Source organism: Saccopteryx bilineata, chromosome 2 (assembly GCF_036850765.1).
Source record: "Saccopteryx bilineata isolate mSacBil1 chromosome 2, mSacBil1_pri_phased_curated, whole genome shotgun sequence".
Classification (NCBI taxonomy): Eukaryota; Metazoa; Chordata; class Mammalia; order Chiroptera; family Emballonuridae; genus Saccopteryx; species Saccopteryx bilineata.
In genome coordinates, this window is record NC_089491.1 from 297650685 (window position 1) to 297669218 (window position 18534).

Sequence of the window (18534 nt, forward strand, 5' to 3'; positions counted from 1 at the left end):
CTAGATTTTATTTAGATTCAGGAAAATCAAACTATTGTTTCTTGGTCTTTGTGTAGTACTTAGAGACAAAAAAACCTCTTGATCATTTATCCTAATCACTAATTTTCTATTGTTTTAAACTGAAAGGAAATATATTTTTACTCCGACTTGCTTTACGTAAAACACTGATGCCCTTAATAATCTATAACATTGCTGTGTCATGAAGACATGTTTTCTTCGAAGTAAAATCGCTTAGATTCTTATTAGGAGTTTTTGTGAAATTTTTACCGTAGCCCTCTAAATATCCAGTGTTGGCAAGGAATGATAAATCTGTGTGAACTGCTTGCTGAATGTAGCTTTTATCTGTGTAATTGCCCAAACTGAGTCACTTTTCTAAGTCATTGCTTTAGTTAGTTTCTCCTTTGTTATTGCTGGTAATTATGATGAAGAGCAATTTTCTAATAATTTCTTTTTAGAATACCTCTGTGTTCTGTTTTATGGCCAAATGGTAGGTTTGGGATGATTTTGACATGCCTGATGACTGCAGTGCAGCTTGGCTCATGCCCTATCAGCTGAAGAAATTTTATATGGTGGGGGAGGGGAGACTAAATATGTCCAATTTTTAAAGAAATGTTTGTTTTATTCTATAAGAAGGAAAACTGTGTGTAGGCTGAGGAAGGTTGAATTTAGGAAACCTTCCATTTCATTGCATGCATTCCTTCATCGAAAGACCCTCAGGGGGCAAAAACACATCAGAGGGAGGCAGTAACATCTGGCTAATTTGCATCAAAGAGGGAACTTTCGGATGAGAGCCAATGAATAAATCATGGCAGGGGCAGCCAGGTAGAACCCAACGTACCTTACTGAGCAATGTGGGAGGGACTTGGTGCTTCACAATGGACCACTGGCTGATTGGCAGTTACACAATTTACCTGCAAAAACTGTGCATGTATCGAGCCCATGTGTTACCTGGGTTTTGCTGGTTCCAAAGACAGTTAGATATTTCTTGTACATATAAAGAGACACACCAACAGATAATTTATTTCTACTGTAGAATCCTTTGACGTTATGGTACATTTTTATTTTATATTGCACATCACATCATTTCTCTAGTGTATTTTTTTAAATGTTATTCAGTTTTTTTAGAGAGAGAAGAGAGACAGAGAGAGAGAGAGAGAGAGAGAGAGAAAGGAGAGGAGCAGAAAGCATCAACTCATATGTACCTTAACCAGGCAAGCCCAGGGTTTTGAACTGGTGACCTCAGCATTCCCAGGTCAACACTTTATCCACTGCGCCACCACAGGTCAGGCCCGCATCACATCTCTAAACCCGAACAATTCTATTGAACAAAAGCCCAATGCGACATGGTTCACCTGAAATGTGAGTGTCACTTCCCACTTAGTTAAATTTAGAAGGTGTTCCTGCTGTTTTATTTATTTGTTCTAATTTTATTTAGTATTGGTTTTGAGTGTACAGTTTAGTGGTTAGACAATCATATGCCTTACGTAGCATCCCCCTTGGTATTTCCAGTACGCCAACTCGCACCATACATAGTTATTGCAGTGTTACTGACTATATTTCCTATGCTGTACTTTCTTCCCCATGACTGTTTTGTAACTACCAATTTGTGCTTCTTAGTTTTGTTATTTTCAAAGTGACCCAGGCTCTAAAGGATCCAGCAATTAAAGGAATGATATTTCAAAGAATGACTGGTTGATTACTCCACATGGGTAGACAGGTTGCCAACTGCAGAGACACGTCCGATTTGTTGTTAAAAATTCAGTTACTTAGAAAGTCAGCTTTTCAGCTTTTATTGCAGCCAGAAGCATGGAGATCTCCTCGTTGGCCCCTTGTGAGACCCACAGAGCTGAAGGAACTTACCCACACAGCTCATTAGGGGCACCATGCCACTAGAACCCAACTTGTTGTCCCCATTGTTCTCTCAGATGCTGCTCTGGGAGCTGTAAGAATTTCTGGGAAAAGGGAAGAGGAAAGGTGAATCAATGGGGTGTCTTACTCCACATTCCTCCACTGGTTTTCACTGTTGACTAGGTTCCTCAGAACTGCTCCATGTAATCTCAGGGCCTCTCTCTTAATAGCTGGCCTCTGCTGTGGAGTGTCCATAGGGCCTCCTTAGTAGTATGGCTGGACTTCTCACATGGCAGCTCAGGGCTCTCAGGAGCAGAAGCAGAAGCTGCTAGACCTTAATGGCTAGGCCTGGGATTGACACGGCATCCTTCTACTGAGATTTATTGGTTGAAGCAAATCGCAGGCCCGCCCAGATTCAAGGGGGAGGACTAAACAAAGTCATGAATATAAAGAGGCACAGTTATTTTTGGGGGGGCGGATAGGGGAGCTACTAGTGTTTATCATGTTTATAAACACTTAACTGTTTATAATGATACTTTGACAGTACTAGCTATAGTAAGTAGTGTTCAGGGCCGAGATGTGTAAGGGTGTAAGGGGCTGAACTCTGCTAAAAAATAATACATATATATATAACACATACATACACATATATAATATATGTATTATATATGTATTTTATATATATGTACGAATTAAAGAGAAAGAAGGTAAAAGGACTTAAAGCACCAGCAGTGTTCTGAAAGGGACTGTAGTGACTCTTCCTCTGTGGGTGTTTTGTGAAGATTCTCACCTATGTTTTAGCAGTGCCAGGAGGCAGGAAGGTGGATGACATCTCAATACTCTTAGGGACCTTGGAGATTTGATCTTTGTTAATGTGTAAGAGCTTATCTTACTCTCATTCCCCAGGTTTTTACTCTGTTGAAGCCTGTCTGAAAGAGTCCAGTGAGGGTCAGAATACAGAATCAGCCTTGTTACTGTTAAACTGGATTGGAAAGCATGGAAATGCCATCTGCTTCCCTCCTTAAGTCTGGACTTTGGCTTTTGGATCATGACTCCTGACCTACTCCTAGGCCAAGCAGCTGGTGCTGACAGAGCACAGGACTGGCGGGCTGTCACCAGTGGGTTCTGAGTGTCACAAGGGGACAAGTAGTTCAGCCCTCTTCCCCCACCACACTGGGGCACAGACACATCTGCTAAGCCAAGACATGCAGAGTACATTTCTCTTGCTCTTGGGATACCTACTGCTAGCTGATCAGTCTACTTAGAGAGGTACAAGTGAGGCAGATGGCAAAAGGGGTTAAAAGTATTCATTAGAGCACTTCTTTCTGGGGAGAGGGAGACACTGCTTCCTCTAAGTGGAAACTTCAGGTGTGGAAAGGTGAGTGTTGGCCTCATAAAAACTCTTTATTGAAATAGAGCTGTAGAGAGGTACTCTATTCTGTCAAACCTAGAGTCCTAAAGTGCTATTAAGGACTTGGAGGGAGTTAGTTGCAAAATTTGTGAATGGTGGCTGTACTGATTTCATTAAAGATTATGGTGCCGAATATTATATGGTTGGGAGTATCAGCTTTGGTGTTTGTGATGGTAATTTTATGTATCAACTTGACTGGGTATGGAATGTCCAGATATTTGGTCAGATGGCACTCTGTGTGTTTCTGTAAGCATGTTTTGGATGTGTTTGACATTTAAATTGGTAGAATGAGCGAAGCAGGTTGCCCTCCTTAATGTGGGTGCATCTCATTCAATCAGTTAGTTGAAGGCCTGAATAGAACAAAGGGCTGGTTTTCTCTGAATAAGAGGGAATTTCTCCTGCCTGACTGCTTTTGAGTTGAGACATTAGTTTTTTTCCCCCTGCCTTTGTGTTTAAAGTGAAACAATGGCTCTTCCTAATCTTGAGTTTGCCCGTCTTCAGGCTGGAACTAGAACCATCAGCTCTCCTGGCTCTCAGCCCTTCAGACTCAGACTATAACTACACCATTGGGCCTCAGGGGTCTCCAGACTGCCAACTGCAGTTTGGGAACTTGTCAGCATTCATAATGACAAGGTCCAATTCCTCACAATAAATCTCTTTATATCTAATCTATAACTCTTATTAGTTATGTTTCTCTAGAGACAGAATATATGGTGTTAGACTGTCCCAGCTTTATTAGTCTCATGGTCTAAGAAGATTTCCTTCATTTTGCTAAGCCCTCTTTCAATATCTATAAAAGTGGGTTAATACTAGTGCCTGTCTATCTCATGGAGTAATGATCCAGTGACTATGAATACGTGTTGTCTTGATGATGATGATGATGATGGTGACAAAGACGATGTTCTCTCCACCAGTGAAGAATGGCAGATACCCTAATGATATCTTGTATCTAGATGAGGCCAATATTGATGCAGACTTGGGAGATTATTTTGTTGTTGTTGTTGATGTTTTGTTCATGCAGTGGGTTACTTTCTTAATTAAGTTTTGCTTGGCTTCAAAATAAGTTTTCATTTACTGAGTTTGGAAACAGGAAATTATCCCAAATCTTTTATGTTGGGATGTGGAATGCACGTTGCTCCATTTGGCTAGAAAGTCTGTTCCACTTCACAAAAGCCTTCTTATTTGGCATCTGAACCAGCGGGAATATAGCCAACCACTTGGACTTGCAAGAACTTAGTCAAGAGCCTTGACTAGCACAGGTACTGCCATGGTGTCCTTGTACCAGAATTTAGGCACTTTTTAGAAAGATTACCACTTTCTGAACCTTTTTGGTGTTATGGCTGACATACCTCTAGAGGCATGGTAGCAAATTGACTCAGACCCACCTAAGAGGTCCATTTTATTTTATTTAACAGATCTTCTCTCCCTTGACAGTTTTCATCTCACTGAACAGCAAGGGGAGACTAGTTACAGGAGACTGAATCTCCTAGTTAGTGGTGTCTTGAGCTCTTCCCATTGAAGTAGTCTTCTTGGGTCTCTCTTGGGTTCAGATGCCAGTTCAACCCATCCCACCGCTTCTCTCTCAGATGGTGTATGGGGTGCAGGCAAGCACTTGCATAGCCTCTGGGTCCTCAGGTCCCCAGATACAAGGCTTTATTTCTCTCCTTTAGTTTCTTGAGTCTCTAGCAATAGCCCTGGGGTGCTGGTCACTGAATGACCAACTGATCTTTGGGGCTTAAGTGTGCAGCTGGTGAACCTGTGTTTCATTCTCTACACTGAAAAGAACTTGGTGCCCTGCCCCAACCCATATCCTTCTCTCTCTCTTTCTCCCTCTCCTTCTCTCTCTGTAACTTGGTAACCTAGGCTCTCACCAGCCTTGCAGCATTTCTGATATTTGCCAGAACCCTTAACTTGATCTTTGGCTTGGGCAGTTTGGTCAACCATGGCGTTTGGTCACTTTACTTCACTGTGATAACCACCTGCTCGTGCAACTTCAGCAGGAGCAGCAGCAGGGCAGTTGGGAGCTTCTAGATTCTTCGCAGCCCCAGGGAAGCTGCGGGGGGCTCAGGAGTGCTAACACAGCCTGGTTTGCTGTGCAGCACCTGTGGGTCACCAGGGTGGTGATGTCTTCCAGCCCTGAGTCTCACATGGGATCCAGGCACAAATTCTCCCCTCTTCTCCTCCTCTCCTGTCACTGTGTGGAGGCAGGACTGGTACGGAAACATGTTAGCACACTAAATTTTAAGAAATAAGAGACAAAGCATTGCAAAGGCTGACTGGAGAGCCCAAGCATTTAGAGGAGGAATCATTGTTTCATGAGGAGTCATCATGTATCACAGGGTCGAATCATAATATATGATGACAAATGATGGTAATGTTGACTCATCAACTTAGTATTTTTATAAGAAAGCACATAAATAGTAGGTCTCGCAATGATTCTCACAGAAATAGCCTGATTTTAGTATTTGAAATGGAATAAGAAGGAGACCATGTAATATAATGATTAAAAGCATGGATCTGGAAGCCAGATCGATCCAGGTTCAATCCCAGCTCTAATCTGTTAAAACTGTGTCCTCGGAAGTTCAGTTTTTTCATGAGTAAAATGAGATCCATGACACTTCATTCAATAAAGTAATATCACCTTGTAAAAGAGTCTTCATATGTAATCAAGTCCTTAGCACAGAGTAAATATCAGTAAATGCTACCCATTCTCGTTAGAACGTGGACTACAGCTTACATGGAACCACTTAGCTCCTGACAGTAGATGTGATGTTATGGTATTTGTATGGGTAGCCCTGATCTCGTAACAGATTGTGTTTTTGTTCTGGAAGGTAACTCTGGGGTCAATTATTTGTACTTTAGAATTTGAAGATAATGAAGATCATGCCCCCTTTCCAGCCAAGCAGAGCAGGGTTCACATGTGTGTGCTAGAGGGAGGGAGGAAGAATTTCTTTCCTGTTGAAGGTAGGTGGCTTTCTGATGGGACTAGAATTCTTCCTTCGTTCACTCAAGTCCTTGGATAACAAGGGAATGCCTAGGTCTTCTGTCACACTGTGGGACTCTTGCTTTCTGCAGGCTCTCATTTCTTTCTTGGGTTAGTAGCAGAGGAATTTTTAATTCTTTATTTTTTTTTAATTTTTAAATTTGTTTATTGATTTTAGAGAGGAGAGAGAGAGAGAGAGAGAGAGAGAGAGAGAGAGAGATCAGTCTATTCCTGCATGTGCCCTGACTGAGGATCTAACCAGCAACCTTTGCATATAGAGACAGTGCTCTAACCAACTGATCTATTTGGTTAGGGCAAAATTTTAAATTCTATGATGAAAAATCCTCTGGGTGGATAGTCAGTAAGCTGATGATTCTATTCCTATGGCATTTCCTACTTTTTGTTTCCTTTCTAAAGTCAAGGGAGATGCTAGTGGACTTAACTTGGTGTTTCCCAATAGGGCTGTAGGTGAGTATGCACCCCTAGGGACGGTGAGAATGCTTGAAGGATGATGAATGCCTTTGAAGGATGACCGGAATGCTTTTATGAGAAATTGCAGTGATATTCAGAGGTTGAGATATGTCCTGATCTCATTTTTTTTTTTTTAGAAAATGAAAAATTGAATCAATAACTTAATCTTTTCTGATTAAGTTCATTAAAAATTAAGACTATACTTATTTTTATCAAAATATTATAGTTTCTTCCATGGCTCTAAATGACATGCATCAGAACTATTTCTAGATTTATTCTCTTTAGATATCTCATGGCTTGTGTTAATTTAGCTGAGTTTTTGTCTCACTTTATTTACTTTTTACCTCCTAAGATTATATTGCTTCCTTATTGATCAATATTGTAATTTTAAGTAAAATATTAATGCCTTTTTTTAAGTTATAACAGTTCTAGACAACCTCTCATGATTGTTCTTTTTTATTTCTCTAAGCTTATCATTTGTATTTTTACAGGGTCAAAATTGATGAGGTTATATTCAGATACTTACAATTAAATATTCCATGCTTGACTATATATGTTGGTTTTAAAAATTGGAAATTAATAAGATATTCATATTATTATGACAGTGACGTGACATAGTATATTTTGGTTTTCTTTCTTGCGCAGTTTTTTTATATGCTTCTAATTTCCTTTACTGCCCCCCCCATTATATACCTTGTTGAATTTTCATGTTGTTTATCCCTGGATAACTCTCTTCTGAAACTTCTGTTGTCTGAACCATCATAAATTGAATGCTTTCTATTAGCTTTTTACTGCTTTCTGCATTTAGACTCATTTTCCCTAGTTCCCATGTTGTCTTCTTGCTCTCTGAGTATTTTTAAAAATTAGAGATTTAAAAAAATTCTTTTTTCTTATATTTTTCTGCTTTTATAGTAATTTTATCATTTTGATTTTTTTATTCTGTTTTTGTTTTTTTTTTGTGGATTTTTCTCTTTTTAATTTATTTACTTTTATTCTGGTGAGGCCTAGGATAGGAAAGAAGATAAACACATGTAGTCAAACCATTGTTTATATAACTGGCTATTCTTCTCTTTTAGCACATTATCTTAGTGAGATATTAGACATGAAAAAATTTCAAGAGTCAAGAGAAATAGTTAAATTGACTAGACTTTATATACACATAGGTAACTTAGTAAATTTTGTGCCTCCTTTAAGGCTTAGTTGTTAAGTTAAAAAAATGTGAATTTTCCTCAGCCAGTTGGCTCAGTGGTAGAGTGTTGGCCCAGCATATGGATGTCCTGGGCTTGATTCCTGGTCAGGGCACACAGGAGAAGCAAATATCTGCTTTTCCACACCTCCCTCTCTTTCTTTCCCTTTCTCTTTCCCTTTCTCTTTCTCTTTCTCTTTCTCTTTCTCTTTCTCTTTTTCCCTCCCTCAGCCATGGCTTGATTGGTTCGCTTGATAGTAGGCATTGGTCTTGGGTGTTGAGGATGGCTCCAATGGAGCCTCTGCATCAGGCAGTAAAAATAGCTCAGTGGCCCTAGATGGGCAAAGCATTGGCACAGACGGGGGTTGCCTGCCAGATCCCAGTCGGGGCTCATGTGGTAGTCTGTCTATCTCCCCTCCTCTCACTTGGAAAAAGAAGGGAAAAAATGTGAATTTATTCAGAGAGAGAAAACCCACATGAAGGATTATTCCATCTTTACAACAGGGTCAATGATCTTGAGCCTGAAAACCCTTCCCAGTAAGGTCTTCAAGCTCATCTCCCCTCTGGTTGCCCTTGGCCTGTCTACACCAGTCTGTTATGCGTGTCTTGCTGCCAGAGCTTTGCTTATGCTAGATCTTTTGTACAGAATGTTCTCTTCCACATTCTCTTGCGTTCACCAAAGGCAGGCATCATATTTTCATTTTTACAAAATTGCTTTTGCATTACCTGTAGTAATTACATAGTAGGCATTCAAAATATTTACATGACTCTTAGCCTTCTAGCCAGCCTAGAGCAAGTTCAAATGTGCCCCTCTGAATAACAGTCCTTGACTTCCCTCAAACAGAATTGCTTTCTTACCTGTTTCTTTGGTTAGTTGTGCAGATGTCTATTTGTTCTGATAAGTTCTTGGAGTACATGGACCATGTCTTTTCAAGGTAGATATTACCAGGGTCTTTCATTGTGCTTGGTACCTAGTGGGCACTCAGAATGTGCAGGCATACCTTGTTGCACTGCACTTCACAAATATTGCATTTAAAAACATATTTTTTTTATGAATTGAAAGTTTGTGGCAACCCTATACTAAGCAATTCTGTGATGCCATTCTTTTCAGCAACATTGCTCACTTTGTGTCTCTGTCACATTTTGGCAATTCTCACAATATTTAAGATATTTTTATTACTGTTATATTTGGATCTTTGATGTTGCTATGGTAATTGTTTTGGCATGCCATGAAAGGTACACATATAGTACGGCAAAAGAGTATTGTGTGTGCCCTGACTGCTCTGTGACCAGCCATCCCCTGTCTCTCTCCCTCTCCTCAGACCTCCTCGTTCCCTGAGATTTAATACTGAAATTAGCTCAATGTATAGCATTACAATGTCCTTTAATTTTTAAGTAAAAGGAAGAGTTACATGTCCCTTACTTTAAATCAAAAGTTAGAAATGATTATACTCAGTGAGGAAGGCATTTTGAAAGCCAAGACAGGCAGAGAGCAAGGCCTCTTGCATCAAAGAGGCCAAGTTATGAATGCAAAGGAAGAGTTCTTGAAGGAAATTAAAAGTGCTACTCCAGTGAACACATGAATGATAAGAAAGTGAAACAGCCTCATTGCTGATATGGAGGAAGTTTTAGTGGTCTGGGTAGAAGATTGAACTAGCCATAACATTCCCTCTAGCGAAATGCTAATCCAGATCGAGACCTTAATTCTCTTCAATTCTATGAAGACTGAGAGTTGAGGGAGTTGCAAGAGAAAAGTTTGAAGCCACCAGAAGTTGGAACATGAGGTTTAAGAAAGAACCCATTTTCATTATGTAAAAGTGCAAGGTGAAGCAGCAGGTGCTGATGTCAAAACCACAGCAAGTTATCCAGAAGATCCTACTAAGGTAATTAATGAAGATGATTATAGAAAACAACAGATCTCCCATGTAGACAAAACAGCTGTCTATTGGAAGAAGACGCCATCAAGAATTTCATAGCTAGAGAGGAGAAGTCAGTGGCTGGTTTCAAAGTTTCAAAGGACAGGTTGACTCTCTTGTCAGGGGCTAATGCAACTGGTGACTTAAGTTGAAACTAATGTTCTTTACTATTTTGAAATTTTTCTTCCTGTGCTCTATACAACAGAGCCTAGATGACAAGACATCTGTTCATAACATGGTTTACAGAATATTTTAAGCCCACTGTTGAAATTTACTAAATGTTTAAAAAATACATTTGTAAGGCTCTACCTGTCATGGATAGTAATTTCTATAGACAAAATAAATTGAAAACTTTCTGGAAAGGACTCATCATCCTAGATGCCATTGAAACATTCATGATTCATGGGAAGAGATCAAAATATCAATATTAACAGGATTTTGAAAGAAGTTGATTCCAGCCTCATGGATGACTTTGAAGGGTTCAAGACATCAGTGGAGGAAGTAACTACAGATGTGGTGGAAAGAGCAAGAGAACTAGACTTAGAAGTGGAGCCTGAAGATGTGACTGAATTACTGAAATTTTATGATGAAATTTGAACAGATGAGGAGTTGTTTCTTATGGAGGAGCAAGGAAAGTGGTTCCTTGAGATAGAATCTATTCCTGATGAAGATGCTGTGAGGATTGTTGAAACGACAACAAAGGGTTTAGAGTAGTTCATAAATGTAGTTGATAAAGTAGTGGTAGTGTTTGAGAGGATTGACTCCAAGTTTGAAAGTTTAACTGTGAGTAAAATGTTATCAAACAGCATTCTATACTACGCAGAAATTATTTATGAAGAGTCAGTCAATGCAGTAAACTACTTCACTGTTGCTGTATTTTAAAAAATTGCCAGAGCCACCCACCTGAATAAGTCAGCAGCCATCAACATTGAGCCAAGAACCTCCACCAGCAAAAAGATCATGACTTCCTGAAGGCTCAGATGATGGTAGCCAATTTTAGAAATAAAATCCCTTTTAATTAAGGTATGTGCATTGTTATTTTTAGACATAATGCTATTCTATACATAATAGATTATAGTGTAAACATAATTTTTATATACAGTGGGAAGCAAAATAATTTGTGACTTGCTTATTGCAACAGTCATTTATTGTAGTGGTCTGGAACTGGTAATATCTCCAAGGTATGCTTGTGTTTATGACTATGTGGAAGAGATGAAAGGAAGGACTGGTTATAGATTTTTACTAAAAATGTTTAAAAAATTGTGTTTACGGATTAACTTCATGAAATTTGTGTTTTATGTTCCTTTTTAGTAGATCAAGGCATTATCAAGAATAGATTACTGTATTCTTCCTTCCTTTCCCTCCTCCACTCCACCTCACTAGATAGGAAGCGGTGGTTACCTATTGTGAAAAAATTGTAAATGCTATACCAGAACAAAATTAACCACCCAATTAAATGAGTTCATTATATGTCATAATTATTTCACTGTAGTAATATACATAAATAAATAAATAAAATCCTGCACAGTTTACAGGAAAAAAAGGTATGTCGTGTCTTCTTTCCCTCCTTCCTTCCTTTTTTCTTTATTTCCATCCTCCCTCCCTCCCTCTCTCCCTCCTTCCCTCCCTCCCTCCCTCCCTCCCTCCCTCCCTCCCTCCCTCCCTCCCTCCCTCTCTCCCTCCCTCCTTCCCTTCCCCTTCCTTCCTTCCTTCCTTCCTTCCTTCCTTCCTTCCTTCCTTCCTTCCTTCCTTCCTTCCTTCTTTCCATCCATCCATCCTTCCTCTTTTGGAATGGTTCACTATTTTGAGCAGAAGAGAGAGCCAAGTTAAAATAATGGTTGTATTTAAATTTTGGATGTTACTTGCTTAAAGTCTTGAAAAGGAAAGAGGAACAGTTTATTTCCTGAGCACAAAAAATATGGAAGACTTGATCTTCAAAAATGTGGGAATTGGGAAAAATGCACCATGCAGTCAAACATATCTGGCGTACTTAATCCTGCAACAGAAGTGAATGATGGGCTGGTGTTCTCTGATAGAACTCTGAAATGCGGCTTCTGTGGCTACAAAATCTCAAACTCAGCAGACAGATTTTGTCATTGTGAGCATCTCCATCAACACTCTAGTATTAGGAGGGACTAGTCTCTTCCTCACCAAGAGGGAGGCCCACTATGGTGTGTACATTCCAAAAAACAATGTCTCTCTAAGAAGGCCTTCCCCTCCCAGGATGGGCAAATGTTAATCAGGGCCACCAAGGCCGATTTGTAGTTTCTGGCCAGAAGATTGACAAGCCTAAGGTGCTGGACAGAGCCCAGAAGACCTTGGGTTCTTTCCTGTTTCATATTACCAGAATACTTTCATTAAGATGAAAAATTCAGACTAGAAAGTGTCTCATGGGAATCACTGGATTTCTGCAGGATTTGTTTATTGGTTGGTTAAGCATATTTCCTTTGCTAACTTCTTCTTGGCATATAGTCACCTTAGCATTTGCAGTCAAATTATTCAAGCTAGAGCACCATTTTTTTTTTCTTGAAAGGCCATTATGCTCAGGGTACTGTGATGGAGAGAAGCAGAATTACCTGGTTTGGTTGACATTATGTTTTCATTGGATCTCAGCTAACAACCTCTTATTTTATGTGGCTGTTTCTTCTTCTTTTTTTACAGATACTAATTTTGTGTTGGGGAATGCCCAGATAGTGGACTGGCCTATCGTGTACAGCAATGATGGATTCTGCAAGCTATCTGGCTATCACAGGGCAGAAGTGATGCAAAAAAGCAGTACCTGCAGGTATTTATGATCGGGGCTATTCTGTGAGCATTGATCACGGTGTCTTTCAGAAAAAGAAAATGGCTTACTCGGTGTGGGAATTGCCTTTCTCTCATTCAGTGTTTATTCAGGAGTATTTATGGCAATATGATATCCAGTTCATGCTCTGGACTGGGAAAATCAAAGACTTAAAATATGATTCCCACAACTGATGAACTCCCAGTCAGTGAGATGGAAAAACCTAGAAAAACTCACGAAGATCATTTTATCTATAAAACGTGAACTCAGAAGTTTATGAGGTTTTATGTAAAATTGAATGTGAAAGTTAGAAGGTTAAATAAAATGAAATAAAATTTTGGATGATTAGTTTTTAGGATTCATGACTATTTTAGAGAATAACTACAGTATTGGAGAGGAGGACCTTGTTCATAAAGCATTTCATTAGAAAAAGAGAACTGATATTTTGTTGCCTTCTTAATCATGTTACATCTCTCTCTGATCCCTAACTCAAAGTCAGAGGCAAATGTAGCTTGTATATTTGGCAGGGTTACTAACCAAGCAGCCGCCTGGGGCAGTGGTGTTAGAACAGCTCTTTTAAAGCATCTTCAAGGTGTTTAGTGGAACACGGAGCCTGCCCCCTGCTGGCCGTTTCCTGCAGTGCCCTGGCAAGGTCTTGGTCTCCGCACAACCTTTGGCTCTTCTCACTCCCCTCCTTCTTCTGAGTCTTCTGTCTTCAGCGAGTTTCCATGAAGTGGAACGATTTCCCTAATCTTTCCAAATCCAGAATGAAACTCACCTATGAGTGGTGGAAAAACCTGTGTGACCCATACATCATCTTCAGTTTTCAAGAGGTGCATTTTCATGGTATTAAGTCTGCCAATTAACTAGTTTGGTGGAGAGTATGAAATGTTTGCAAAGTGTTATTATTTTCTTAAATTTTCGGTTTTGGGGACTGGGAAATAGAAACTTTAAGATTCCCCCCGCCTAGTGCTCAAAGGTTTAAAAATGATGATTCTTAAGCAATAAAGCAGAATTCTTACATCCTTGGTATGCTTTTATCCTTAGACGTCTGTGTCTAGATCTGCATCTACATATGCACACTTACAATCAGGACAAAGTGAAGCAGTTTGCTTCGTTTTTAGTGGGACTTGAGCAGCTTTTCCTTATCTTTCCTGCTTCTTTTTATTATTATTATTTTATTTAAGTGAGAGGAGAGGAGATAGACTCCTGCATGCACCCTGACGGAGATCCACCTCCCACACCCCCATCTGGGGCTGATGCTCGCCTGTCTGGGGCCATGCTCACAACTGAGCTATTTTTAGTGCTTGAGGTGGAGGCTCTACAGAGCCATCCTCAGGGCCTGGGGCCAACACACTAGAATCAATTGAGCCAGAGCTGCAGGATGATGGAGGTGGGAGGGGGGGGGGGAGACAGGGAGAGAAAGAAGAAATAGGGAGATGGGAGGAGAAGCAGATGGTCACTTCTCCTGTGTGCTCTGACTGGGGATTGAACCCAGGACTTCCACACGCCAGGTCAACATTCTACCACTGAGCCAACTGGCCAGGGCCACCTTTGTTGCTTCTTATCGGCTATAATCAGAAATTTAGATAAATTCCCTTACTTAGCTGACTCTTCCCTTACATACAGTTCTAAGAAGCTCATTTAATTCCCAAAGCTGTCTGTACTCTAGAAATAAAGTAAAGCTACCTTGTGCTAGCCACGTTCCTCATCCCTCAGGGGCCTCTTTTGCTTAGTTCTTGCATTGCAGGCATCTGACATCTAAATGTCCAAGAAAAGGAATCTTACAGCACAGCTTTAATAGTACATAAGAGAACGAAAACTGGGTGTCATTACCAAGGCTTTTATTTGAGGATTCCATTTTACAGACATTTGTCTCACCAGTAAAGGAAATTGTCGGCATTTATGGCACCACATTACTTTGATGGGGATCACCTATTTGGCAAATTAACTCCAAGAACATGGGAGGAAGCAAAAAGGCCTCCAAACAACGGCTAAATAAAAAGCTGAAGTTTTTACCTCCTGGGAGAATATCTCCTGTTCTTGGCAGAGCTAATTTAGTCTTGATCTGTTCTTCTTTTTAAAGATAAGTCAACAAGCTCAGTTTTCTCTTTTCCTGGTTTATAGACGAAGAAAGAGCACAGCCTGAAGGCAGACTACGACAAGAGCTAGGAATAGCGTAGGCACCAGTAATAACAGCTCTCAGTGGGCTGGGAAGGAACGTAATAATAAAAGTGACACAGAATTCAGAAAGTGCACAGCTGGGACACTTTTCTTACAGGCAGCTGGAAGTTAGAAGCCTGCAGTACGCCCAAGACTGTTCCTGTACCAAGCTAAGCATGACGCTTGACTTGATGGTGCAGGAATTGCACTCCAGAGAGGTTCTTTATAGCTCTGAAATTCTATGGCTCTGAGATTCAAGTCATCAGGAATGAGTTAGATTGCCTTTGGCATGTACAATTTTAGAAGATGAGGAGTGTGTTGTTTAGGAATCCCTGCCACTGCTTCTACGGTACCTGAGACTTGAGGGCTAAGTGTTACTGTCTTTGTTATTGTTGCCTGAAGGCCTGGGGTGGGCAGGGCAGGTGCTGGCTGGACCCTTGGGGAACCTTTGCCAGAGGACCAGCTTTTCCAGCTCCATTGAGAGATAGCTTTTCTCCTTTCATTTTAATGTCCTGTGCGGTGGCTCATCCTGCCTAGCTGGGGTGTATCCTGTTCTAGAGGGACAACCCTGTTCTTTAGACCATTCTCAGGTGGCCCAGGAAAATGAACAGTTCTGGCAGATTTTCTCTCTGTGCCAAGAACCATTACTAGAAGGCAGGAGCTCCTACCCTCCAGAGGTTGTCTCCGATATTTCCCATGCTGCTGCTTTATCCCTGTAGTTAGTAGGGAGTAAGAATTTGTAGGATTTTATCATCTCATTTTTTTTAACCCAAAGAACCCTCTCCCCTTTTAGGGAGAGCAGAGGGTAGGAAAAAAAGCTACACAGACTAGTGGCTGAATCTTCTGGCTCTTTAGCTCTGTCTTGATGTTTAGAGCATCAAATTGTACCCCTTTCCTTGTTCAGTGAGTGAATGTTTTGTGATTTCTTTTTTCTAAACGTTTGCTTATTTTATTGGGAATTAGAAGAAGAAAAGTCTGTGCTCTGGATTTCCTCTGCACTTTTCTGAGGAGTCCTTTCAGAATAAAGTTTAAGTTATTCACATGCTCTCCTCCATGACCTGGCCTGTGCTTACCTCTGTCTGTCACCTGTTTCAAACTTTCTCCCATTGTCTATATTCCAGTCATATTGAACAGAACTGTATTCAGTTTCAGAATTAACCTCACGCTCACCTCGGTGCCTTTGCACGTGCTTAGCATTTGCCTGGAGTGTTTTTTCTTGCTAATTTCCACCTGCTCTTTAGACTTCACTTGTCCTTACTCATGGGAAGCCTTCTCTGAGCACTCAGACAGTGTTCTGTAATTCCTTATGTGCTGGCCATACTGATTCTTGCTCTTTTATTTTCCAATGTGTCTCTCTTATCAGACTTTATTTTGGGGGACAGTGATGGAGTCTTGATCACAGTTGCATTAGTAAATCATTTTTGATCAAATGATTCCATTGTGTGTGGGGTGGGGTGGGGTGGGGGATGTTCATTGTACCTAGCACAGCACTAGGTATAGAACACATATGTAACATATGCTGGTAGAATAATAAACATTTGCTAATCTAACTTGAGATCTTTGGTTGATTTGCAGTTTTATGTATGGGGAGCTGACTGATAAAGATACAGTTGAAAAGGTGCGGCAAACATTTGAGAACTATGAGATGAATTCCTTTGAAATTTTGATGTACAAGAAGAACAGTGAGTATTCAGACCATTCTGAACCCTGTCTTCATGTGCTCGGTGTAGTGAAATAGTTTCTCTTCCTCTGTTGCTGTCCTGGGTTTTCTTCTGTCCCATCAGCTAAATGTTGTTACTTGGAGCCATTGTGTGTGTTGGGGAAAATGGTATGGATTGATGAGTCAGTGTTTCTTACAGGCACATTTGAACTTGTCACTAACCAGTCAAGAATTCTTGATTTCTTTTCTGCCAAGAGTTAGGTTTTTCTTTTCTTTCTTCGTTTCTTTTTTTTTCTCTTGGCTTACTTATGGTGAATTGCCAGGTTAAGGCCCTAGCAGACTTTATACTTTGGGGGGGAAGGGAAGTGAAGGAACAGAAACTGTGCAGTTCATCTTTGTATCTGTCTTCCACAGCACTTAGCACAGCGGGTAATACCAGCAGGTGCCCAACTAAGCGTTTCTGAATAAAATTCTGCTTTCCTGGTGACCTCAGCTTTCCATTATAGACAGTATTAATAGTCATCATGCATTGTTAATTTGTATTTGTTTTGGCTACAATTACTTCCACAAAGGATGCTAAAGAAGTTTTGGGTCAGTCACCATGCACAAGGATAAAGCCGGCTTTCCTCTCAAGAGAACGGAGATTTGCTGTATTAGAAGTAAGGAAGGGGGGCCTACGGCCGTAGGAGGGCGGCGGAGGTGTCGCATAGTGCTTTGTTTTTAAAAACGCTGTTTTGCCTGACCTGTGGTGGCGCAGTGGATAAAGCGCCGACCTGGAAATGCTGAGGTCGCCGGTTTGAAACCCTGGGCTTGCCTGGTCAAGGCACATATGGGAGTTGATGCTTCCAGCTCCTCCCCCCTGTCTCTCTCTCCTCTCTCTCTGTCTCTCTCTCTCTCCTCTCTAAAATGAATAAATAAAAATTAAAAAAAATGAAATAAAAACGCTGTTTTGTTTGTAAAGGGTCCTGTTCTTTAAGCCCTGGCTGGGTAACTCATTTGGTTTGAGTGTCGTCCCGATATACCAACATTGTGGGTTCCATCCTGAGTCAGGGCACATACAGGAATCAACCAGTGAATGCATAAATAAGTGGAACAAGTTGATGTTTCTCTTTCTCTCCCCTCCCTTCTTTCTCTAAAATTATTTAAAAAAAAAAAAGAATCCTGTTCTTTACATGTGGAACTGAATGGTAAGTCATAGGTTCAATAGAACATATCCAGAGTGGCCCCAATGGTGCATGAGGACAAGTGTTTATTTTGGTGGTGTTCACATGATACGTTCTGCTTTGGAAAGCAGGCTGCTTCTACCTGGAAGGAGCTGGGACTTCTTTCAGTGTGGCATGTTGGAGCAGGCAACTGAGAGGGCTGTTTGCTTGGGGGCCTGTGCAGGTGCTGGTCTGGGAGATCAGCTCTGGGCACCCACAAACCCAAGAGGGGTGGGCCTGCCGCTTTCATGTTAGAGGTGTTGCTCCATCTCGCTCCCTCAGCCGGAAGGTCTAGCTACCTAGCCCGCTAGTCAGCATACAGGGAATACAGAGAAAGGCACAAGGGAAGGCCAGTGCTTCCACTGTGGGGACGCAACTCAAAGCGACAGCTCTGACCAGGAGCTCACTGGTAGTGACCGTCTCCACACCTGTGCCCAGTTGATGGAGCAAGTTAAAGGCTTTCCACACTGGCAGTTTTGTGTACTGAACAGTGTGGATTTTCCCATGACACAGAATACTGATCAGGTAGGTGTATCGCCAAAAGAGTTTTTGCATTTATATTTTGTTTCCGAGCTTCATTTATCTTGCTCAGATTAAATTGTGTGAGTTTGACACACAAGGGAGAGAGAAGGAAATATAAATTAAATTGAGTTAGTGATTTCACTTGCCATTGCCTGGGGCGAGCAGGTGCCCCTGAGTGAGCGGCAGACAGGAAAAGGGAACTGGCCCTTCCCTCCGCTGCTCCAGGGCTGAAGTTCTCATACTGTAGCGCACCGCACTGAAGGTGATCTGGTGTATGAAGTTCTGTCCTTCAGGTAGACATCGCCTCTGCATGTATGCCAGGTACTTCGCCTGAGTTCTACTGAGAACCAGCATCTCCTCCTCCCTGGAGACTGACCGAGGTGAGCTTAC

General features: G+C 41.0%; 1 protein-coding gene across 3 annotated transcripts in view; it reads left to right on the forward strand.

Moving 5' to 3' along the window:
* Window positions 1–18534, forward strand: part of KCNH1 (potassium voltage-gated channel subfamily H member 1) — a 348411-nt gene that overhangs the window by 20111 nt on the left and 309766 nt on the right. For 2 of the 3 annotated variants that reach the window (XM_066255144.1, XM_066255141.1), the window contains exons 2-3: window positions 12477–12600; window positions 16336–16442. In XM_066255144.1, the coding sequence (XP_066111241.1) occupies window positions 12477–12600; window positions 16336–16442 (231 nt within the window). Of the gene's footprint in view, window positions 1–3154; window positions 3227–12476; window positions 12601–16335; window positions 16443–18534 lie in introns of those variants that run through there. The other variant, XM_066255143.1, reaches the window with a different exon arrangement.